General features: G+C 39.1%; 1 protein-coding gene across 3 annotated transcripts in view; it reads left to right on the forward strand.

The window, feature by feature from the left end:
• NYAP2 (neuronal tyrosine-phosphorylated phosphoinositide-3-kinase adaptor 2) overlaps window positions 1–25866 on the forward strand; it is a 323386-nt gene that overhangs the window by 245055 nt on the left and 52465 nt on the right. For all 3 annotated transcript variants that reach the window (XM_082249989.1, XM_082249990.1, XM_082249991.1), the window contains one exon: window positions 23055–24149. In XM_082249989.1, the coding sequence (XP_082106115.1) occupies window positions 23055–24149 (1095 nt within the window). The remainder of the gene's footprint in view (window positions 1–23054; window positions 24150–25866) is intronic.

Genomic DNA, 25866 nt, shown 5'->3' on the forward strand with positions numbered 1-25866 from the left:
CAATAATTAGAACGCAGGCCCCTAGAGCCCATAGTACCTTCCTGATGTGCTTGCAAATGCTGATTAGAAGCCCACAGATTCTACAGCGCCTGTACTTCCCCCAGTCACTGGCCAACCCGGAAATCAAGTGGAAACAGAAAATTTTACTCCCCTTGGGTTTTTTTTAGCTTTTTTTCACAGAAGATCTGTACAGATCTATTGTAGACCAAAGCAATTTGTATGCTAATCAATTCACCGCCACAAATCTAAATTTGACCCTTGCCAGACAATTTGGTTGGAAACCTATAGCAGTTCCCGAATTAAAACCTTTCTGGGCCTATCCCTCAACATGGACCTTTCTGGGCATCCCTCAACTAAAAAGAGTTGCGGTTATATGGTCTACTGACCCAATTTATCATATGCCCGTGTTCTCTGCTGCCATGGCCAAGACTAGATACAAGCAAATATTGTGGCTTATGCACTTCAGTTACAATGAACTCTGTCGTCCTTGGGATGACCCTGGATATGACTGGCTCCACAAAATTCAGCCCCTCGTAAACCAGCCTTGTTTATCCCCCAACAAGGTGTTTGCGTTGACAAGTCCCTGATTAAGTTTTCTGGCCACCTTGCTTTTAAATAGTTTCTCCCCAGCAAGCGTGCCAGATATGGGGTCAAGATGTATAAGCTCTGTGACAGGGCAACAGGCTATATGGCTATACATGTAGTTTTATGGTTTACGAGGAGAAAGATAGCAATGTGGAGCCCCCCAACTACCCAGACTACATAGGCAGCAGCAGCAAGATTTTTTGGGACTTGGTTTCACCCTCATTCGGGTGTACCATTTATACGTGGACAACTTCTATACAAGCGTGCCACTTTTTAGACACCTCTTTCTATCAGGCGCATGTGGCACCATGCGACCTAATTGCCGGGGCTTCCCCAAACGGCTTGTAAATGCCCCACATAGTCAGGGGGAGAGAGTTTGCTTGAGGTGCAATGAACTGCTTGCAGTGAAGTGAAGGGGCAAACTGAAGTGTCTGTAGTAAGCACGGATATAGGCGTGACACCCTCTATTTTTGGCACTCCTGTCCTGGCGAACCTGGTCTCTGCATTGGTGACTGTTTCCGTCACTACCACACACTAGTAAAGTATTAGTATAAGGTATAGCACGGTACAGTCTAGGGCATTTTACACAGGGTCTCGAAAGATGTTAGATGGCTATCACATTTTGAGAGACCCCAACCTGGAATGTTTATAGGTACAATAAAAGTGTAAAAAAAAGACAAAAAAAAAAAAAAACCCATAAACATTTAAATACATAAATAAATAAATAAAAAAGAAAACAGCCAAAAATAGTTGTCGTTTTATTGTTCCTACTGTATTTTATACTATACTGTAATGTTTTACTGTTACTGTGTTTTATTGTTAACCATTGTTTGCTTTGCAGGTATGTCATTCTGCTGTTTTGCTGTACTGTTACTGTGTTTTTTTGTTAACCATTGTTTGCTTTGCAGGTACGCCATTCAGCTGCAGTACTGATTTACTTATTTTGACAGCAACAGGGTTTGCTCTCATGATACATAAATCTGTGACTTCAAGGTGATTTCCCCACTACAGTAAAAAAAAAAAAAAGAGCATAAATGGCGAAGCATAGCAGCAGAGGTGGACACAGGGGCCCGATCTCCCCTATGCTTTGGCATATATTTTTATTATTTTTTTTTGCAGAGATTTCTTCATCCAGATCGATCGATGTGAATGAAGGGAAAAAAAGAACTCTGCATGTATGCCCATCATTAGAAGTGGGTGGATGCAGGGCAGTATTCTAATGGTGGACATACCACCAATCGATCAATGTGAATAGAGAAATCTGTTAGGGTTCTCTTTTTTTTGTTCAGCCCACAGGCTGCATAAAAAAACAACATTACAATATATGCCCAACAAGGACCAGCAACATACTGGTATGTTGCTGGACTTTGAGTGGTTACACTGGAATGATGCCTGCAGGTTTAGACATCATCTCTGTATCGTTTTTTTCAGCAAGTGGTCCGCTTTCATGTTAAAGCAATCCTAGCGGTTAAATAGCTGCTAGACTGTTTTTACAAGCAGGGGGAACGGACATCCCCCCTCTCCCCCCACCTTCCATAGTTTTCTCGGGCTCTCCTGTCCCATTGGGGAATCCGAGAATGCAGCCAGTGGTTTAGCCAGCTGACCATAGAGCAGATCGGAGACCAATATGGCTCCAATCATCTCTATGGCCTAAGAAACTGGAAGCTACGAGCATTTCATGACTTCGGTTTCCCTGAATATAAACAGCGCCATTGGGAAAGCATCTTATCACACCGATCTTGATGTGGCCAGATGCTTTAAGGGCAGAGGAGAGATCTAAAGTCTAATAGACCTCAATTTTTTTTAAAAAAGAGTACCTGTCACTACAGGTTGCTGTCATAGGGGATGTTTACATTCCCTGTGATAACAATAAAAATTATAAAAAAAAAAAAAATGAAAGGGACAGTGTAAAAATAAAATAAAAAGGCTAAACAAATGATAAAAAAAAAAAATTAAAGCACTCCTGCCCTCCTGCGCTCACGTGCAAAGGCGAACGCAAGCATTGGTCTCTTGTCATATGTAAACAGCAGTTGCACAATGCATGTGAGGTATCACTACGAACGTCAGATCGAGAGCAGTAATTCTAGCAGTAGACCTTCTCTGTAAATCTAAAGTGGTAACCTGTAAAGGCTTTTAAAGGCTTTAAAAATGTATGTAGTTTGTCGCCGTTGCACGGGCATGCACAATTTTAAAGCATGTCGTGTTTGGTATCTATGTACGCGGCATAGATCATCTTTTATATTTTACTAAATATTTGGGCAATATAGTGCGTTGTTGTGCATTAAAATACAAAATGTGTTTTTTTTCCAAACAAACTGCGTTTGTAAAATTGCTGCACAAATACTGTGTGAAAAAAACATTGCAACACCCATCATTTTAATTTGTAGGGTCTCTGCTTTTTTTTTTTTTTTGACACAAAGTTGTTACTTAAATGATATATTGCTCAAACATGCCTTGAGTATATGTGAAATGACACCCCAAAATACATTCTGCTGCTTCTTCTGAGTACGGAGATACCACCTGTGGGAGACTTTTTGGCAGTCTAGCCGCGTACAGGACCCCGAAAACCAATCACTGCCTTCAGGCTTTCTGATTTCACTCCACACTACCTATCACAGTTTCGGAGACCATAAAATGCCAAGATAGCACAACCCCCCCAAATAACCCCAAGGAATTTGCTAAGAGGAATGGTGAGTATTTTGCAGCTTCCTTTTGTTTTGGAAAATGAAGAAAGGAAAGGAAATCTTATTTTTTTTTTCTAATTTTAAAAACAAAAAGCGAGATCTGTAAAATACGCAACATACAATCTCAGCAAATAGCTTGGAGTGTCTACTTTCCATAAAGGGGTAATTTGGGGGGTGGGGGGTTTTTGCTGTCTTGACATTTCATGGCCTCAACTATGATAGGTAGTGTGGAGTGAAATCAACAATTTACACCCTTAGAAAACCTGAAGGCAGTGATTGGTTTTCGGGGTGATGTACACAGCTAGACTGCCAAAGAAGTCTCACACATGTGGTATCTCCGTATCCAGGAGAAACAGCACAATTTGTTTTTTGGTGTCATTTCACATATAGCCATGGCATGTGTGAGCAATATATCATTTAAATGACAACTTTTGTAAAAAAATAAAAATAAAAATACATTTTTTTTTCTCATTTTCACAAAATTTGTGGCAAAATATAAAAAATTCCATGGACTCAACATGCCTCTCAGCACATAGTTTGGGGTGTCTACTTTTCAAGATAGGGTCATTTTGGGGGTTTTGTGCTATCTTGACATTTCATGGCCTCCGAAACAGCGATAGGTAGTGAGGAATAGAAATTAGCAATTTACGCCCTTTGAAATTCTGAAGTCAGTGATTGGTTTTCGGGGTCCCGTAAATGGCTAGGCTCTCAAAAAGTCTCACATGTGGTATCCCTGTACTCAGGAGAAGAAGCAGAATGTATTTTGGGGTTTAATTCCACATATACCCATGGCACGTATGAGAACTATATAATTTCAGTGATAACTTTGTGTAAAATTATTATTATTATTTTGATTTTTTGTCATTCCTCAATTAATTGTGACAAAAAAATGAAATATTCCATAGGCTCATCGTGTCTCTCAGCAAATTCCTTGGGGTGCCTACTTTCTAAAAAGGGGTAATTGGGGGGGGGGGGGTTGTACTGCACTGTCATTTTAGCACCTCAAGAAATTTTCACATTTATTTGGCAATATTTTTGGACACTTTATTCATATTAATTTAATGAATTGTTTCAATGGATTGTGAACTCTAATGATTGACAAATGCACTTGTGAGTATTTCTTTGAAACATTGTAACATCTTTTTGTTACATTTGTTATATGTTTGTTGAATTCGTTTGACATGTTTATATATGGGTATTTAGACCCCGTTCACACTGGGGCGACCTGTCAGGCGACCTGGTCGCCTGAGAGGTCGCCGTAGGTCGCCTGCCATAGAGAAGCTGTGGACCCGTTCTAATAGGAGCGACACAAGTCGCTCCGACTTAGAAAAAGGGTCTGGAGCTTCTTTAGGGCGACCTGGAGCGACCTGCATTGACTTCAATGTTATGAAGTCCGTGCCGGCCGCTCCGAGGTCGCGGTGCGAGCCGCGACCTGTGAGGTCGCCCCGGCAAGTCGGATCGCCCCAGTGTGAACGGGGTCTTAAGGAAGCACCAGAACACTTTTTTTATTACATACTCAGATAAGCTAATAGTTTTTGATACATATTAGCATTGCCAAATCCTATTGTTATTTTAAAAAACGTAAAAAACGTATTTCTTGATATAAAAATTTGCCTCTGCTCCAAAACAATAAAAAGCATGTGAACTGATTATACAAGGCAGGTAATGTTTTTTTTTTTTTTGGTCCCTCTGTTCCTGTTTTCTGCACAGCTGTCAGATGTATAGATTATTATTAACTACTGTTCTCAAATGGGAAAAATTACTGGAGAAATCTTTTCCGGAAACTAGTTGGCTAAAAGCTTTTGCTGCCACATATGCTTCATGAAAATGTATTAATCATTGGGAATTATATCAAAAAATTTTAAATTTTTGGTATTTGACCCCCAATAAACTGTCCAAATTTTACCCCTTCACTCCAGTATTATGTTGGAGAGATTGTGGTGAACAAGGGACGCTATTCCATATAGTCTGGGAGTGCAAGCAGCTTGCTATGGGGGCACCCAAGCTGAGCTGCAGCTCCGTGTTTCCATTCAGAGCTGCCATTCCGCCCCTCCCCCTCTCTCTCCTGAGCCTATGGCGCCCTGGCTGTATCTCAGCCAATCATGAACTGTAGCCCCCCAGTGCCAGTAGCATTAATGCAGCCCCAGACCATGACACTCCCACCACCATGCTTGACTGTAGGAAAGACACACTTGTCTTTGTACTCCCCAACTGGTTGCCACCACACACGCTTGACACCATCTGAACCAAATAAGTTTATCTTGGTCTCATCAGACCACAGGACATGGTTCCAATAATCGATGTCCTTAGTCTGCTTGTCTTCAGCAAACTGCTTGCGGGCTTTCTTATGCATCATCTTTAGAAGAAGCTTCCTTCGGGATGACAGCCATGCATACCAATTTGATGCAGTGTGCGGTGTATGGTCTGATCTCTGACAGGCTGACCCCCCACCCCTTCAACCTCTACAGCATTGCTGGCAGCACTCATACATCTATTTCCCAAAGACAACCTCTGGGTTTGACGCTGAGCACGTGCACTCAACTACTTTGGTCGATCACGGCGAGGCCTGTTCTGAGTGGAACCTGTCCTGTTAAACGGCTGTATAGTATTGGCCACTGTGCTGCAGCTCAGTTTCATGGTCTTGCCAATCTTGTAGCCTAGGCCATCTTTATGTAGAGCAACAGTTCCTTTTTTTCAGATCCTCAGAGTGTTCTTTGCCGCGAGGTGCCATGTTGAACAATCCAGTGACCAGTATAAGAGAGTGAGAGCAATAAAACCAATAACACATCTGCTCCTAGTTCACACCTGAGACCTTGTAACACTAATGAGTCACATGACACCAGGGAGGGAAAATGGCTAATTGGGCCCAATTTGGACATTTTCACTTAGGGGTGTACTCACTTTTGTTGCCAGTGGTTTAGACATTAATGGCTGTGTGTCGAGTTATTTTGAGGGGACAGCAAATTTACACTGTTATACAAGCTGTACACTCACTACTTTACATTGTAGCAAAGTGTCTTTAGTGTTGTCACATGAAAAGATAAAATAAAATATTTACAAAAATGTGAGGGGTGTACTCACTTTACTGTATGCATTACAAAACAAAAATATACATTATATGTGCGCCTGGCAATACAACAGTGTATATTCAGTGTTTCTTCTTATTGTAGCTCAGTGACATTTGGGATGGGCCAGTATGCTCTGGGGGTGGGAGGTAAGACCTCCTAATCCCCTTTATTTACGCCGCTGGCTCTAACCACGCTTCTAACCAACAGTAACATCTATTTCCTTATTACCTTCCAGATCTGAGGGCCAGTGATGTCTTTTACAGTCTGTAGACATTAAATTGTTGCCCAATCTGACCCTATCATCCCATATCTATAGAAATACTAAGCATGCAAAGAAGAATAGGAAAGAAAACATGCAATAACTGATAGTACAGTAGAAGCTAAAAATATTTTTTTCAGCTGATATTTCAACAGAATGTTTTTTTTCTGCAAAGCATCAAATTAGTCATCCACAATATTCTGAAAATAACCAAACTATAATATATTCTGTTGTCTCCCCACATTTACACCATTCCCACATGTACAGTATTTTTAACACTGCAGTTTTGATACATTCTCTCAAAATATATATTCTCTAAAACAACAGCAAGTTTGAAATAGCTATTATAAATCTTTGAAGGTAATGGAGAAACTGACACAATTGTTCTAATGGGAAATGTATTCATTTTAAATAGAAAATGTTCTAACTGAAACTCTACAAAAAAGAATATATTTTACTAAAATGAACTTCAGCATGTAAAAGTGACATAATATTATCCTGATTATCATACAAATGAAAATGTGCTCTGAAGCTACTGGGGGCTGTAAACTCTTTCTGCTACCATACGTGTCCAGAAATCTGCAGAAAGGTATAAAATAAGGACATCATTTTAGGTTAATTGGAAAGCTTGACTAATACACTGAATAATAAAGTTTTTTACAATAATCAGTTACTTCAGCAAGAAAGGCATACTACACCAACCAAAATCAACATTGGCAGCGTTGACATGGAACGCCAACTGTTCAGAGTCCAAATGAAATTTCAGTTTAAATCAACCAAATGCATTTCTGGTACATTTATACACAATATTTGCAAATTCTTACAGTTCATTTTGTTTAAAAAGCTGCTACAACCTGCATAGAAAAGCCTGACCCATGCCAGCATGCTGCATAGTAGGACCCTTTGCTGTCTGTGTGTTAACATTGGTCTATCTGCAAAGGTCTGACATGCCCCCTGCTAAATCTGAGTCAGAGATTTTCAATCAGCAAAGAGGATTAGCTTTGCTGATTGCAGTTAGGGGTCTGACTCAACCTGAGGCGTGTGGGACTTCTACAAAGAGACCACAACTTCCCCACAGAGAGCAAGGGTACCACTATGTGGCTACTAGCAGGGGACATCTTTTCTACTCAGGCTGCTGTAGCTGCTTTAGAAAAACATAAAATATTGTATGACATTGAACTGTTTGTTTTGAAGCAGCAGAAATGCGTTTAGCTGATTTAGGCCCCTTTCACACTTTTTCACACTGAACCTGAAGGTCACGCAATTTTGTCGCGACTTTGACACGATTTTTCCACGATTTTGACTGGACTTAAAAACATTGCCTGTAAAATCTTGAGGATTATGGACCCTAAGTCGCATCAAAGTGGGACCAAAGTAGTGCAGGGACTACTTTGAAGTCGCTGCGACTTGAATTCGCACAGATATGAATAATACTCAATGGAAATCATGGGGTATGACTTGTTATGCGAGTATGCAGTCCCAAGTCGCAGGATAAGTCGCACAAGTGTGAAAGGGGCCTTAAACAGAATGTTCAATTGGGCTTTAACTCTAATGCTTGTATAGCTGTATATCATATGTTGGCAGCACTACTGACATGCACACAAACTCCCGGATGCTGTATTACCATAGAGTTTTTGTGTACAATTTCTCATACAGCTGTCAACACTTGGAAGTGATTCAGGTGTCTGTAAAATGTGTCTTTCCTACCTGCCAGCCATATTTCCCAGGCTCACCCATCCCTGCATGGTGCCCCAGACTTTGGAGATGTCAGCAAGAAGGAGGGGGGTGCCTAGTGCATAATAAATAGAACACTTGGGCTAACAATGGCCTAATTGCATCCTACATGCATAGAACTAAAGCAGGACAGCTTAGGCCAGGCTTCACCATTGGAGCACCTCAGTTTCCTATGCAGAGTTTTTTAACAGGTTCAGTAATACCACTTTTCCTCTTAACTTTTTACTGCTTCAGCAGGGAGAAATTCTAAATGCTTCAGAGAAAAATGCCCTATGATGACATGGTGCTGCTCTCTGTAGCATACTCCTGATAAACAGTACAGAATAAATCTCATTATCAAATAAAGAGATATTAGGGATGGAAACATTGGAGGTATTAAGCATAAAAAGAACCCTCTCTGGACAATTCAGCTATTAGGTTACACAAAATTCATAGTTTTATTATCCTTGTAAATATTAATTGTTTTAATTCATTTATCAGGTATCCCCATCTACTTTATTGGGCAAAATGTTACTTGAAGAAATATTGCTAAATAAGTGTTGACCTTTGGATCTGGCACTAGCATGCAGTAATAACACAGAGAGGAACACTTTGGCAAGGGAGCTCCAATAAATGCATTACATCTTTTTAGCTGTTGTTTGTTAACCTGGATCTCCCCTAGATTACCTTAGGGAACCGAGGAATTTTAGTTTTAGTTGTCCTTTAAACCCCTAAAACTTTTTGTTAAGAAAGACTATACAGTAAAACCTTGGATTGCGAGCATAATTCGTTCCGGAAACATGCTTGAAATCCAAAGCACTTGTATATGAAAGCAAATTTCCACATAAGAAATAATGGAAACTCAGAAGATACATTCCACAACCATTTATTCATAAGTACTTCAGTTTATAGTCCATATAAAAAGAATAAAGCAATGTGATAGGTGGTGTAACCATAACATGTTCATCCACAAATGGCAGACTCCACAAGGGGATTAAAAGCAAAATCCAGCAGGAGCTACAGAGTATAAAAGAGAAGAAAGGTACCTATACTTCCTGTTTGTTTTGGGAAACCCATTAAGGGGCACTCTGTTGGTCAGGAAGTGACCTGAGTTTTGTTAATTGCTTGGATGAGCAGATGTTTTGTTTTATACTATGGACTTGCTACAAATCTAACAGTCCGGGCTCCTCTCCAACAGCCCCCTTTTCAGGTAGAGAAGACCGTCATCCTTTGATCCCATCCTCCATATGGGGTCTCCCTCCTCGCTGTATCCTCGGAGCACTCTTCAGCCTCAGGACATGATGGAGCCTTGGCTGTGATAAAGAGCAGGCTCTGCAGGGCACTGTATAAATGAGTGTGGCAGAGCCGGTAATGTCCTCTGGGGAGATGGCTCCTGTGTGCAGATCTCCTTCCCTTTCTTCCTGTACAGATATGTAGACGCGGGGCTATCACTAGCTCCTCTCTCAGCCCAATGGCCGTGGGAGGCATGTGCAGAATTGCCATTGCGAACCCTGCAACCCCTCAAATTCCACCTATGACTTGCTGTACAAAGCCCTCCTTTATTAACAACTTGCCGACCACCCACCGCAGATATACTGCGCCCCCATTAGCCAGCGGGGAAGCTAATTCACGGGGCCGGTGCCTGCGGTTGCTGTCGGGCACCTGCGATCACTCCCCGTGGAGATAGAACGGCGGTCTGCTGTTGTAAACACAGCAGAGCGTAGTTCTCTCAGGAATCAGCACATCCTCATATTTAGGATCACAGGTCTCTGTGTTGATTCCACAAGCCCATCCCCCCACAGTTACAAAACACCCCCTAGGCATACACTTAATCCTTTGATCACCCCTGAGTTAACCCTTTCCCTGCCAGTGTCATTAGTACAGTAACAGTGCATATTTTTAGCACTGATTACTGTAGTAATGTCACTGGTCCCTCCAAAAATGTCAGTTAGGGGTCCGATCTGCCGCAATGTCGCAGGCCCTCTAAAAATCGCAGATCGCCGCCATTACTAGTAAAAAAATAAATAAATAGAAATTACATAAATCTTTCCCCTAGTCTTTCCGATAACTTTTGCGCAAACTAATCAAAATACGCTTATTGGGATTTGTTTTACCAAAAATATGTAGCAGAATACAAATTGGCCTAAAATGATGACAAAATTTGATTTTTACATTTGGGGGGGGGGGGGGGGGGGAAGTAATATAGCAGAATGTGAAAAATATTGTTGTTTTTTTTTTTAAGAATTGTCGCTCTTTTTTTGTTTATAGCGCAAAAAATAAAAAACGCAGAGGTGATCAAATACCACCAAGAGAAACCTCTATTTGTGGGGAAAAAGGATATCAATTTTATTTGGGTGCAGTTAAATAACGCAGTGCTGAATCGCAAAAAATTGCCTGACCATTAGGGGGCAAATCCCTCCGGTCCAGAACTGGTTAAACAGAGTTTGCTTCCCTGCTGAATAAAAGTGCAGGGCTGTTTCTGGGTTTTCCTGTTCCATGCATGGTTTACTGCCACTACTATTTGAGCCTGGCCCCCAAAGCATATGGATTTATAATTTAGTCATATTTTATCATCACATGCAGTATATAAGTACCATGTTTTGTGGCAAAATTAGGCTGATTTTAAAGAGGTTGTAAACCCCCCTCTGTAGGTTTCACCTATAGGTAAGCCTATAAAAAGGCTTAACTATAGGTACTGTAAATTTCTCCTAAACTTGCACCGTTTAGAAGATATTTACTTTTCATGCAGCCGATGACGTCATTGGTGCATGCGCTCTGAAGAAACGACCACCTGTGTGCCATTCCCCCAGAGCCCTGTGCCGTGAACGGCGGCTCCCGCGCACGTGCGCAGGAGTGATGTCATCGCGCCTCTGGCCAATCCGATGGCCCGGAGGACGCGAACCAGGAAGCAGTACATCCGAAAATGTCAGCCGTATCACTGCTGAGCGGGCGGCACTGCGGGGACTTCATTCTAAGGTAAGTATTTCATAATGAGCTAGTATGCGATGCGTACTAGCTCATTATGCCTTTGTCTTACAGGGTTTTTTTTTTTTATTATTTTTTATTTATTCATTTATTTTTTTAGTTTGCAATCTCTTTAAGATACATTCTTAGCTGTGATGCCATCCATATACATGCATTATTCATAAAAAAAAAGAGAAAAAAGACTCCACAAAATCTTGACATAAAGCAATTTTCTACCCTGCCAAAATCACGATCTGGCTAAGCCCTTTTTAGACCATTATGGGGTGAAAATCCCGACTGTCTCATAAAGTAAGTAGTTGGGAGGTATGGTAAGATTTATATTTAGATGTAAGTGTTGTAGGTTTGAGCCTACTGTATATCCATCAAACTGATGACACCAGTCATCATAAATCCACTCATACAGACCTTTTCAATTAGGCAGCACAATGAGCACTGGTAATGTATAAGATGTAATAAGCATAGTAACCAGTTAGACTTTAGATTACTGCTGTCAGATTAAATGATGGATCCTGACTGGTTATGCGTTACTGCCCTTATACATTACCTTTGGTATGTACATCCTACCATCACCTTATAAAGAAACAACAATGTAAAGTCGTACGCTCATACGTGACTCCGTGTTTTATGGTTCTGCTGCAAAACCAGATTTGGCACTGTTAGCAAATTCTGTAATTTGAACTTTCTGGCTGAAGAATGCTGTTAAGTGGCTCCCAAACAGAAATAAAGGAACTAATCAAAATTTCCACTGAATCAGCAAAACTCACCCCACTAGCAAATACCTAGACAACAAATTGTCAAATCAGCAAAATTAGGCATTATGATGTTTTACGTTTTTTTTTTTTTTTTTTTTCATAGGAAGGAATACTGGCTAATGCCTTTTATTGATTTCTCAGCATTATGTGCACATTCTGTAGATTGAACTGTGCTTAGAAATGGATGAAAATAAAAAAGAAGAAACTGCCTTTTCAAGTAGAGCAGTTTTTTTGCCATTTCAAGGGCAAAGGGGTTGGTTGGTTGATTTACTAAAATTGGAGAGTGCAAAATCTGGTGCAGCTGTGCATGATAGCCAATCAGCTTCCAACTTCAGCTTGTTTATTTAAGCTTTGACAATAAAACCTGGAAGCTGATTGGTTTCTATGCAGATTTTACACTCTCCAGTTTTAGTAAATCAACCCCAATGCCACTACTTGTAAGAAATATCACCTTGGTAAGAAATGTCTAAGGGTGGGCTGGAGAGTGTTTGTATGGAAAACTGGGTCAATTCAGGATACTGGTCCAGTATAAAGTCCTGGAATCTCAGGGGTCTTTGGCTATGTATTCAGGGACCATGGAGCAATCAAGGTGAGCAGTGACCATCCAACTACTATAAAACACTGACAGCTTTTTGTGTATAAAGGAAAGGATTGATACATTTCTCTAGGCGTTCACAAAATGGGTAAAATCAAGACAGAACAAGCCAGGAGTCCAGTGCCCAAATGAAAGAACTTGGACTTCTCCATAGGAACCCACAGAATGAGTCATACCAATAAAAATAGCAAGTCAGAAATTTATTTCAAAAAGAAAAGAACTGAAACCCTTTAGAAAAAGCTCATTTGAAAGACTGGTTTACAGAAAAAGCAGTAAAACCCCTGTGTAGTAAAATCTATGGGCGCTTCTTAGATTTGCCTTTTGAACAGCTGAGTTTGACTTCAAAGTGCAATTCTCTGTGAGAGGAGACAGTTGTTTTGTGATACTGTGCCATGTATATTTGGACTAATGCTCACATCCATCATTAGCAATAAAATGTTATCACACTAATAAAAATCTCAGGAATAATTTCTGAACCTATAGACACACAGGAGCATGTAACAGAACGAACTGCCTAACAAGTACTTTAATACATCTACAAGACAGAAAAATCCTTCCATTTCATATATATATATATATATATATATATATGTGGATACTGTATATTTACAGTATATTGGTATGTAAAGTTATGTTAAAATTTATTTTATTTTATTTTATTTTTGGGTGGAGGGAGTCTGCTGCACTGCAGCATTACTATAGAGCTAATGTCTTCAAGATATACTGTCTAAATACAAAGTGGAATGCACAGAATTTTGTTTGCGATACAATATATATACATGTTTTTAAATATAAAAATTGATAAAGGTATATTTTTCAAATAATTTGGTTACTGGTATACTTATACATATCACAAAAAAATAATTCTCCCTTTTTTTTTTGCTTCTTGGAACTTTATAGTTGAACTATAGTCAAAAAATATATTGTTATACTGTTCAAGAGACTTTATGTACTTTTTACATCTTTGCATAAACTCAATAAAAAACTTTTTTGAAAAAAAAAAAAAATCTGTTGGGAGGTAGAGTTTTTTTTGTTTTGCAGAAGAGACATGCATAGCAAAACTTTGCATGGCTTTTTATTGTGTGCGAAGTACAAGCTACACTACCAGCTCATCTGTAAGATGTGCTGAGACAGGTACTGTGATGATGTAATTTCTGTTGCATGCGCAGGAGTTACATTAATCATGGATGCCTAATGGCAAAGCCAAGACTCTAACCGTAAAAGACAATTAGCCAAAAACATCAGCAGTAGCAAGGGAGTAGAAACAGTCGGTAGGGAGCACAACAGTCACTTGGCAGTAGGAGGGCACACTGAAAGGTAGTGTCCCGTAATGTACAAGTATTCTGTGAACCCAATAGAACCAACTCACAATATATGTATTAAAAGCAATACCCATAATTAAAATATGCTTTATTGTCTTTTAAAATACCATCATGGTAAAAAACAAAACATGGGTCAGTGAAAATGCTCATAATGATAGGGTGGCACAACACAGTAGTGTGAAAAACATATGCTGACAATAGACAGCTCAAGTTTTGCTTATACCTGCTATAGACATGTGCAATTTGTTTAGTTCCAAACTGAAATTATGACAAATTTTCTGTTTTCAAAAACTGGGATGTATCCGAATTTTCGAATACAGTAGTACTGAATTTAAACGAATGCGAAAAATAACAAAGAAAATTCAAACAAAATTCAAATTTAATTTAATTCGAATTTGAAAACTAGTTTTCAATTTGTTTTCCAGTTTCCAAAGAGAATAAAATAGAATAGAAAGTAAAGGAATAGAATAGAAAAAATAGAATAGATTAAAAAAAAAATAGTATAATAAAATAGAAAGAATATAACCATCTTCTAATATTCAGATTTCAAATCAAATACATTTGAATTTGAATACATAAGAAAATAGTAGAAAATAATAGAATAAAAAAATAGAAAAAGAATAGAATTAAAAAAACAATAGAATATAATTAAACAGAATATAAAAGAATAGAAAGAATATAAGAATTTCCCAAAATTCAAATAGAATCAATTCAAATTTGAATACAATAGAAAAGAATAGATAAGAATAGAATAAAAACTAACAGAATAGTATAGAAAAAAAAACAACAGACTAGAATGGAATAGATTAGAATGAATATTTGCCATCTTCTGAAATTAAAATTTTAAATAGAACAAATGTAAATTTGAATAGAAAATAATAGAATAGAAAATAATAGAATAGAAAATAACAGAATAGACTAGAATAAACAAATAAAAAAAGAATAGAATTCTAAAAACAATAGCATAGAATAGAAATAATATAATCATTTTCCAAAATTCAAATAGAATCAATTCAAATTGGAACAGAATAGAAAAGAATAGATTAGAATATGAAGATGGTTATAATCTTTCTTTTCTATTCTGTTGTTTTTTCTATACTATTCTGTTATTTTCTATTCTATTCTTATTTATTCTTTTCCATTCCATTTCCATTCTTTTCCATTCTATTCATATATTAATAGAAATGTGTTTCTACAAAAATGTTGGGAAATGGTTATATTCTTACTATTCTTTTCTATTGTTTTTTTTAATTATTTTCTTTTGTATTATATTATTTTCTATTCCAATATCAGAAGATTATTACATTTTTTTTAATTTTATTCTATTCTTTTTTTTAAACTACTCTATTCTATTCTTTTATTTTCTATTCTATTTTGTTCTGTTTTACTCTATTATATTCTACTCTTTTATTTTCTGTTATATTCTTTTCTATTCTATTCTATTTTTTTTCTATTCTATTCCTTTATCTTCTTTTTTCTATTTTATTGTCTTTGAAAATTGGAAAACAAATCGAAAACTTTTCGAATTTGAAAACTTTATTAATTCGAGTTTGAAAACTATTTGAATTCAAAAACTATTCAAAATTAATTCGAAAACTTTTCAAATTCAGGAAAATTTGAATCAATTTGAATAGGAATAAACAAAAGAGTTCCGAAAACAAACAGATTAAATGGATTTAACTAAACCAATTTTTGCAAATAACAAATCAAAACGAAACTAATTTTTTCATTCTGCACATGTATAATATATGCTGAAACGTGAACCATGGATGACCCTGTCAGCCTCATCCAGCTCAACAAACTTTGATCAGAAAAATCAGAGCCAGATGGAAAGGTTAGATATTCTTGACATCCATGGGTGCAGTGGCAGTCGGAATACAATCACCAGGATAGGAGATTCCTCCTTCCATGCAGTTTAGCATGGATGGGGGAATCTATTGATTTCTCCTGTTCAGTCCTGTGGGCTAAATCTTAGTGTGTATGGCTAGCCTAATAATCTAAGTATCTACCATTAAATCTAATTTGTGAAAAAAAGTTTGCTTATCCCTTCTCAGACAAAATTAAATATTCAGTTTTTCAGGGTATAACCATAAAGTGTTGCCAAACCCACAGCAGTAAAATCAGTCTGTATATGCAGTAAAGCAGGCATGTCCAAAGTCCGGCCCGCGGGCCATATGCGGCCCTCAGGCTGCTTTAATATGGCCCCACAGATAATTTGGAAAAATCTATTGTTGTGGCCCCTGTGAATCCCAGAGCGCTGCTCAGGACCACTGGGATCTCTGGATCTTTCAACACCCATGTTACTTGTGAATATACTAAATGTTAACATCCACCGCCCATCCCCCACTAGCTTTATATCCCTTGCTCAATATGGCCTCAGACTTAAGGCCCTTACACACAATATGAAAATCGGAAGTAAAATTTCATCCGACGAATGATCTGCCGATTTTCGGATTGTTAGTATAGTGCTTTCAACAGCCGATAATGAATTTTCGGACGACAAAATCTGGATGTGCAGGCTATAAAATTGTTATCATACGTCAACACAACGTCTGATTTTCCTTTAATTAGTACAGTTATCGTACGAAAAAAAAAACGTAATAGCAAGACTAGGCATGCTCAGAAGCGAAAGAACACATACAAAACAATTTTCATATGAAAGTAACCTCTTCACTTTCAATATGAGACAAGCATGCAACAAAAATCGGACGCAAGATCGTTCGATAATCTGATCGTGTGTATGAGGCTTTAGCCTGATAAGGGAGCACTAAAAACACAAATAAATTTGGCACTAGTATGACAGGACCAGCGCTCTCTCCATGATAACTGGCATAACACCTGTTTAGATTTGTCATCCATGTGATGAAATGAAAAGTATGCCGTTTGCAATAAACTTTGCATAAAATAGTTAATTTGCATTTAATTTTAATGGTCCAAAGAATGTCAGGCAAAATGGTCGGCCCTCACGCATGTTCACTTCATCAAATCTGGCCCTCTTTGAAAAAAGTTTGGACACCACTGCAGTAAAGCATGCTTGTTATACTCACTGTGGAACCTAATGGGTTAATCTTTTGCATTGTCTAAAAAGACTGTTTGATCCTGTCTTCTCTGATCATCTTCCACTATCTTCAAAAAATAACCGGATATTTACAGAGCCAGGGGATGGGCTGTGCTTGCTCAGTTTGGTGTGTATTGCTAGAAAGTGTTTTTTTTTTTGAAGAGTGCATGTGATTAGCACAGGGCCAATCAGCAATGTCCAGACAAAGGGTCAGAGGAGCATGAAAACTCCTCCTACAAGCTTTATTAGGAACTAATACAAGTCACAAAGCTGCTATATACTGCTGATGAGAAAAGGTATTTATAAGTTTATATTTACTAAAATATTTGCATTTCCATATTCCATGTACTGTAGGAGACCAGATATAGAATGCAGGGTCCTGGGTCTAGTAACACTTTAAATCAGGGGTGTCAAACTTGGTTTTATCGTGGGCCACATAACCATTATGGTTTCTCTCAAAGGGCCAGTTTTATCTGTAAGACTAGATGTCCAGATCACCCTACTCCCCCTTACATTAGATGTCAAGAGCCCCCCCACCCTCCCTTACATCACAGTGCAACCCCCTTACACTTGTGCTACTGTTGGGAATGGCTGGGGCAGAGCTTGTAAGCAGAAAGTGCAGTGTCTGGAGAAGGACCAACTGGAGGGCTGGGGGTGCTGTGGCTGCATGGAGAAGTGGGGTGGGGGGGTGGAGATGAGGGGGGTGAGGGGGGTGCCACAGCCGCAGGAGAGATGTGAGGGCCACATAAAATGGCCTGGGAGGCCGGATTTGGCCCACGGGCCTTGTGTTTGACACATGTGCTTTAAATGTTAATAACTGGCTTAATTGTAAGACAGGCATTCGTTCTTATAGACTTGATAAATATCTTATAAGATACTGTATGTTTATCTACCGCCTACTTTAGCAATTTATGATAAATTTGATTTTTCCCTTAAGCTTGTAACAATTATGCAGATAATAACAGCAGGTAAATGAACAAAACCATAACAAAAACACTTCATGAGTGATTCCAAAGAGCTCAAGTATCTAGAGAATCAAAGAAAACACTTCAATCATAAACTGTGACTGACTAATACAAACCACCCATAGACACAGAACTTCGATGTAGACGTTATGTTACTTCATCTTCAGCTCCAAACAGTAACAAGCAATTGAATTTACTTATAAAACTAAAGACACCAATAAACTTTTCAGATATAATTTATCACCTCCTCATTTTCTTTGTTTTTCCATTGAGAGCTGTACTTGCAAGCCCTGGCTAGTATAAACATTGCATTGTTTAAATGTAGCCTGTCTGCAGTTAGCAACCGATGCGTTTTCTTTTTTATAAAAAGTGATTTTATCTTTTTTTTGCCCACTTTCTCTGACCTAAACCAGCCAACCCGTTCCTTCATCAGATTTTTACGTAGCTCAATCCCGCAGTGGTCACCTCCTCTTGTTTACATCCCGACCCAACATCTTCTGTGCTTTGGCTGTTTAACCACTTCTGGACCGGAAGGATTTGTCCCCTTAATGACCAGGCCATTTTTTGTGATTCGGCACTGCGTTACTTTAACTGACAATTGCGCGGTCGACCTAAATAAAATTGATGTCCTTTTTTTCCCCACAAATAGAGCTTTCTTTTGGTGGTATTTGATCACCTTTTGGCATTTTTATTTTTTGCACTATAAACAAAAAAAGAGCGACAATTCTGAAAAAAAATATATATATATATTTCTCTTACATCCTCTGACAGTCACCGCCCACTCATACAGTCTCACTTATGGGTATTGACCTCTTATCCACAGAAGTAAGCTAGGCAGAAGATTTTGTTAAAAACACAAAACTTTGCATAGACACACCTACAGGGGGCTGTCCCTCTGGTCCAATACCCCCGGCTAGCCTCATTCCCAATTCAGTTTGTCTTTTGCCTAGATAGGAGTAGGCAGGCTTCCCTGTGCTGGGGCTACAGTCTCAGCCTTTTCTCTGTTTTATTACATTTTATTTTCTGCTAAGTGTGTTTTTCTTTGCACTAATAGCTTTTTATTTGTTCCTGCGCTTAGTTAGTCAGACTTCGGAAGACTACAGCATTGCGGAGCTGGGAATCGGACTGGTTGTCCTGGTGTCCCAGGACAGAGAACCTTATGGAATCCCAGCCTGCCATCGAGCATTTAGCAGGCTATGCGTACGCCCAGGCCTCGCAAACGACCTGTCCCTGTCCTCAGGGACAAAGCCCGCGAAGTAAAGGACTCAGCTCAGCAGCATGTAGATGAAGTATTGATTCAAGAGAAAATAATCTCAATAAAAGAGAAAATGGCTAAAAAAAATTTCAAACTTCTCAATAGAGTAAAAGACATCCATTCTGTGAGGGCACTAGCAAAAAAACAAAGTATGATGGGAGTGGGAAAGGTTATACCTGGCTGGCTTTTTTTGTTTTTTGTTTTCTAATTTCCAATTCTTCCTGAAGTTGCAGTTTAACCCAGTTGTCTCTGAATTACTGAATCCTGTGTCCCTAAATTAACTAGAAAGAAAAAAATAATTATACATACTTCAGGTGTTAGTTCGGTGACATTGGTGGGCAGATCCTAAATTCTGGAGAGAATGGCACCACTCTCTATGCATTCACCTGCCCTAGGTTCACAGGAAGTGAGTTGAATGACATTAGATGTCACTATACTCAAAAGAGAAGTGGCACTGAATCGTTAACTGAGTCTTCAGGGAACAGCACCAGTGACAAGGTGAATATACTGTATGCTTTTTTGTTTAAAGCCTTCCTGCCACATATACAGATGTATGTGCCCTCACAGAAGTGGGTCTTCTTCTGCCAGGCTGCATACATGTGTTAGTGTGGGGAGTGTGCTGCACAGCACACTCCCAGCATAGAAACCAGCCTCTCACCGAGAGCCCCGGGCTCCGCACTAAAGATCAGAAACCGGGAAGCTGTAACCTTTGATTGGCTATCACAGTGATCCCTCACTGTGCAGCCCACCCCTGTGTTTTTGTTTTGCCTTTGAATGTAGAGAAATATATATCGTATCTTTTTCTTCTGCTACAGAAGAAAAATGTAAACAGAGACAAATGTGTGTGTAAAAAAAACAGGTAAAAACAGGTAAAATACGTAACAAAATAGGTAGATCAGGGATTAGTCAATCGGTCAATGGCAGGGTCAAAGGTCAGGTTCAGTGTATTTTAGGTATGCTTAAAGAAAAACATTTTTTTTTTTTTTTTTAGTTAGTTAGTATCAGTGTCAGTATGTTTTAGGTAGGAATAAAAAAAAAAAAAAAGAAGCAAATGCACACTATTGTTTTTGGACCGTACTGTGGGTACAAACAACAAACAACAAACAACAAACAACATACATATATGTGGTATCATTGTGATTGCCAGGAGCATGAGAATTTATCTTTTGTTTTTGGTTTTTTTTGGTGATAGGCTATGGTAATAGCAAGAAATATACAACAACAAGTTAATATATATATATATATATTTTTTTTTTTTTTAAACTATATTGTGCTAGTTTTCCTTTTATAATAAAAAAAAAAGGTTTTTTGATTTACCCTAGTCATGAAGTGGTTAAAGATGTTTGAGAATGATTTTTCTACTTTTTGCCCAAGCGGGAGTTGACCTCCAAGGGGAGGGGCTTCGACGCTTGACTCCATTCTACTGTAGCAGACATTAGAACACAAAAGTACCTAGGCTTTAGGCTATGCAAATCTCACTAGAGGAAACTAGAATAGAATTTTATTCAAGAAATTTAGCTTTTTTAGCCTCATTATTAGTCATTCTTTATTCACCTTAGCAGAATTAATAATATAGCTATATGTAACCAGTTGAGCACAGATCCACTTTAAAGCAAACCAGGGATTCACCTATTTTGGGTAAAGTAATAGACTTGCTTTTATTCTCTACCCTTCCCTAGAATATTTTTCCTTTTCTCTCTTGCAGCTCCATTTAGAAACACGTGACTCACTCTTTGTGACAGCAAGGAGCCAATAAGTGGTGCCACATGGGGGATTCCCTCACCCTGTGTAAGCTATCATTCTGGCAACTTGTAGCTTAGACAGGACTTTTCTTTGTTCCTGGCAGCTGCAGAGGTGCATAAAAAAAGTTAATGGCGAGTGTGGAAAGCACAGATTGTCTTTAGTCTCCATGCACACTAGCATTTTTCATAAGCTGAAAAAAAGCTAGAAGAAAACGCTGGATGGAAAATGCTGATATTAGCATTTTTGTTCCAGCTTTTAGTAGCTTTTAGAAGTATTTAGAAGCTTTTAGGAGCATTAGCATTTTATTAGCTTTTTTGCAGTACATGAAGAACAAAAAAAGCTCAGAAAAAGCTGTTAGGAGCATTTTAGCAGCATTTAACCTCCCTGGCGATATGATTCTTTCGGATTTTAGGTGCTGAAAGCGGTATCATTATTTTGCATGTAATTCTTAAGAATGAGCAGCCCAAACCAACTATTTACAATTGTTTTTTTTTTTCTCTGTGCGTTCTTCTATATAACAGCTCGGGTATGATAAAGTTTGAAACACAAAACCATAAATTATAATTGAATAAAAAACTATAAATAAGTTAAAGTATGCATGTATGTATGTATATATATATATATATATACTGTATATGTATATATATATATATATATATATATATACACGTATGTACGTTTTATGTATATATATATATATATATATATATATATATATATATATATATATATATATATATATATATATATACATAAAACGTACAGTAAAACTGCAGGAAAGGGCACTGGGGGGCAATCTAATGTGAATTTATTTTATTTTGATATGTATGAGTGTGTTTGGTGTGTTTTACATTTGAATTTGCCGCCGGTTCCTCCCCCCTGCGAACGTCACGTTGCAGGAGATGGAAGACGGGGCACACAGAGGATCGGGAGGAAGATCCGCCGCCACACACCGCTGGGATACATCGCTGGATCCCGGTGACAAGGTAAGTAACCCCTCTACCAGGATCCAGCGATCTTCCTAGCGGTACCCCGAGTGTGGCTCGGGGTTACCGCTTTTGGCACTGAAATTTAACCCCGAGCCACACTCGAGAATACCGCTAGGAAGGTTAAAACAGTTAGGAACATTTAGGAGCATTTAGTAGCATTCAGCATTTTCTTTCTGCTGGAGAAACGATCCAAAAAACTCTTTTTTTTCTGCTTCTAGAAGCTGAAGCTCAAAAAATGCTAGAAGCAGGGGCGTAACTACAGGGGTTGCAGGGGTTGCAATCGCTACCGGGCCCCATGCTCCAGGGGGCCCGGTAGCAAACCAGTGGGTGAACTTCCAGGATCGCAAAGGTCCACTTGCGACCGGACCCTGGCATTGCACCACTGTGGGGAGGCCCCAAGATTGCAGGAAGGGGGCCCACAAGATTGCAGGAAGGGGGCCCACTGCAGAACTTGTGAAAGAATCCTGCTGCGGGACCGTAATAAAAGGCCATGCAACGAGTGTAAAGAGCCCCAGGATTAGTGGGAAGAGCCCTGGGCTTGAAGGTAAGGGCCCCGGCCAGGGGTCTGGGGGGCCCTTCATGGTTTCTTGCATCAGGGCCCTGAAGGTTCTAGTTACGCCTCTGGCTAGAAGCCTAAAGTAGTGCACATGGACACATAGGAAAACACTATTTCGTTTCTAGGAGCCAAAAAAAAAATGCTAATAGTAGCTAATAGTAGCTTCTAGAAGCTTAAAAAAACGCTAGTGTGTATGGAGCCCTCATGTCTCTTTATAGAGAATCTGTCATCCCAGTTCTTAGAGAACTAGGCTGTAAACTCTTTAGCTGTAGCTGTGGTCTCTAGGCTCTAAACATTGTAATAACTCTAGAGCAGTCATATCAGTCACAGTGAATCTAAGTAAATGTTTCACTGCTTCCCGATTCAGAGCAGAGAGTAATAAAATCACTGCTTCCATTAGCGGCCTCTATGCCAGGTAAATGCTGATGCAATTAATACCCTTTAACTATGCTAACCTGTTATTGTTTTGCCATGCATCTTGTCTTTATACTTTTTTCTTTAATTTTTTTTCCATTGATTTCCTAGTGGCAGCAAAGCAAAGACCTCACAGTGATGAGTACACAAAGAAGATTCCTCCACCCAAACCCAAACGGAACCCAACAACTACTCTCAGTACATCATTTGATGAAACATACATTAAAAAGCATGGTCGAGTGAAGGGTAGACTGTTTAGAGAATTATCTTCATCTCAACTCAGCAGTGCTGCTCTAGACAGAGATGATGAAGAACCTGTTTATATAGAAATGGTAGGGAATATATTAAGAGACTTTAAAAAAGATGATGAGGACCAGTGCGAGGCAGTGTATGAGGAAATGAAATATCCTATATTTGATGATGTTAGCCAAGATTCCAGGTGTCTTTATGAAATGGATCATGTTAGTTGTTCTTCTCAGTGTCCTACTCCCACAGTGCCTGATTTAGAATTCACCAAGTCCTCAGTGCCATCAACTCCCAAAGGCCAGACTTGTGATATCCCCCCACCATTTCCAAATCTACTCTCTCAAAGGCCTCCTTTATTGGTGTTTCCACCAGCACCAGCACAGTGTTCACCAAATTCAGATGAATCTCCTCTAACTCCTCTTGAAGTGGCAAAGCTTCCTGTATTAGAAAATGTGTCTTACATAAAGCAGCAAACTGCTAGTTCACCATCTTCACATACAGCACACATTCCAGGGCATCAGAAAGTGGAGAAAGACCAAGCAGTGGTGGTTCATGGAAGTACTTCATCTGGGCATTCCTCTTCACCACCACATGCTTCAACAACGTACAGAACACAGTCTCCTCATGGGTATCCTAAAAGTCATTCTGCTTCTCCTTCCCCTGTGAGCATGGGTAGGTCACTGACTCCTCTAAGCCTCAAACGACCTCCACCCTATGATTCAGTGCATTCAGGAAGTCTGTCAAGAAATTCCCCATCAGTGCCTCATTCTACTGGCAGAAACACTCCACAAGAAGGGAAGTCAATGAATTCATCTACCAGTACTTATTGTGTATCTCAAAGCAGCTCACGTTCCAGAACACCAACAAGTCCCCTTGAGGAATTATCAAACCTCTTTACCTCAGGAAGGAGTCTGCTAAGGAAGCCCTCCAGTGGAAGACGTTCTAAAGAACCTTCAGAAAGTAAGTGTAAAATGTAAATAGGGCTACACTGAAGTTCATTGAGTTTATTTACCAAATAAGTACAACAGTAGAGTGTTGTATCAAGTTATCCATCAATTAGTGCACAAATTTATGAACTTTAGGTGATATCCGTTATCACAATATCTCTACACAAATGTTTTGCCTTTCCTTTTTATTTTAAACTGAATGGTTTGCTTTACAAGCTGAGGATTCACATATACTGTAAGCTGGTCATACATGAATTGAAATTTGTCCTGTTCAGCAGAGACCAGCAACATTTCGATCCATTTATAGGCCACTGCAGATTAACAGAAGTTGGTAATTTCACACACAGGTGATAGGCTCCAGCGATGAGCTGTGTACTCTGACGTTGGTGGAGTCTCTCCGCTGTCAGAATACAATGACACAGTCAACTGACCCATGTATGGCCAGTTTTAAGTTGCATTGATCATCACTTCACTTAACTAAGTAACTTATTTAGTTGTGATAAACCTGAATGTTTCTTTTAGGTGCATCCATAGATTAAAGGTAGTATTTTCTTACATTAAGATTTGCTCGTAAATAGATGACCTGTTGATCCTGCCGTTCTTAGAACTTGCTCTGTACAGCCCAGTAAACACCTGATTCAGAGGCTAGGCATGTCCTGTGATAGCACTTTAGCTTTTACACATCCTCCCTTCCAGGCCATCTAGAGCATAGTGTGCTGTCAGTTAAGCAACTGAATAGCCCTTTTAGCGGGATCTGTTCAAATGGCCTGGAAGAGATAGAAAGTAAAAGCTTAAGTGAAATTACCAGGATATTTGACACACTGCAGCGTAAACATTGCTCAGACATTGCTGGGCTGTACAGATGTATTGCAGACAGGTGATCTATAAAATGAAAGTAAAAAAAGAAGTACCAAAAACAATTGTTTTTAAATGTTTGCTATATAAATATATCATTGGTGGTGTGCCCTGTCTACACAAAGGTAGCAAATATTTGGGTTTACAACCTTTTTAAGCAGGGTTACAGAAAAGTATCCCTTTCTGTTCAGACCCCTTTCAAGTTCAGGAATCCAAGCAATCAGGATTAGGGATGATCGAATGGTTCGGGTCGACCATCGGTTCGACCCGAACATTGGGTGTTAGAAATTCGGCCGAATTCCAAACTTTTTGCGGTAAAAGTTCGGAATTCGGTCACCCGAACCGCCCAAGATGCAATGGGACAGGAAGTGGGCTTTAAAAGGCCGTGATTGGCCCAGAAATGTCAGTAAAATGAGGGGGCAGGAGTCTGCTAGGAACGTGATTGGAGTGACTACGGGGACCAGAGGCCAATCAGGAGTGAATACATCCCCCAGTATATAACATAGCCCCACCTAACCTCTAGCACTGTAATACAGAGGCTTTGGAAGAGAGTGGAAGCATTTGTGTTTCTTCTGCTGTGTTAAACAACGTTGCTGCATAGCCGATTGCTTGTAAAGCTCCATATCAGCAGAACAGTCAGCTTACAGAAACATTGTCAGTGTAGTTAGAAATACAGCGATTGTGCTGTTTGAGTTAAAAAAAAAAATAAAAAAAATGTAAAGGGACAGTGTCAGTTAGAAATTATCTTCTGCTGTATGGAGCTGTTCTTTTAGTGTGAGGAAAGGGATATGCAGTGTAGTTAGGGTTCTATATACCACTATAGTTAGATTCAATAATCTAGTTTTTGTAGGGATACTTTTAAGTCTCAGGGTTCT

The sequence above is a fragment of the Pelophylax lessonae genome (assembly GCF_965119305.1).
Source record: "Pelophylax lessonae genome assembly, chromosome: 3".
NCBI classification, from domain to species: domain Eukaryota; kingdom Metazoa; phylum Chordata; class Amphibia; order Anura; family Ranidae; genus Pelophylax; species Pelophylax lessonae.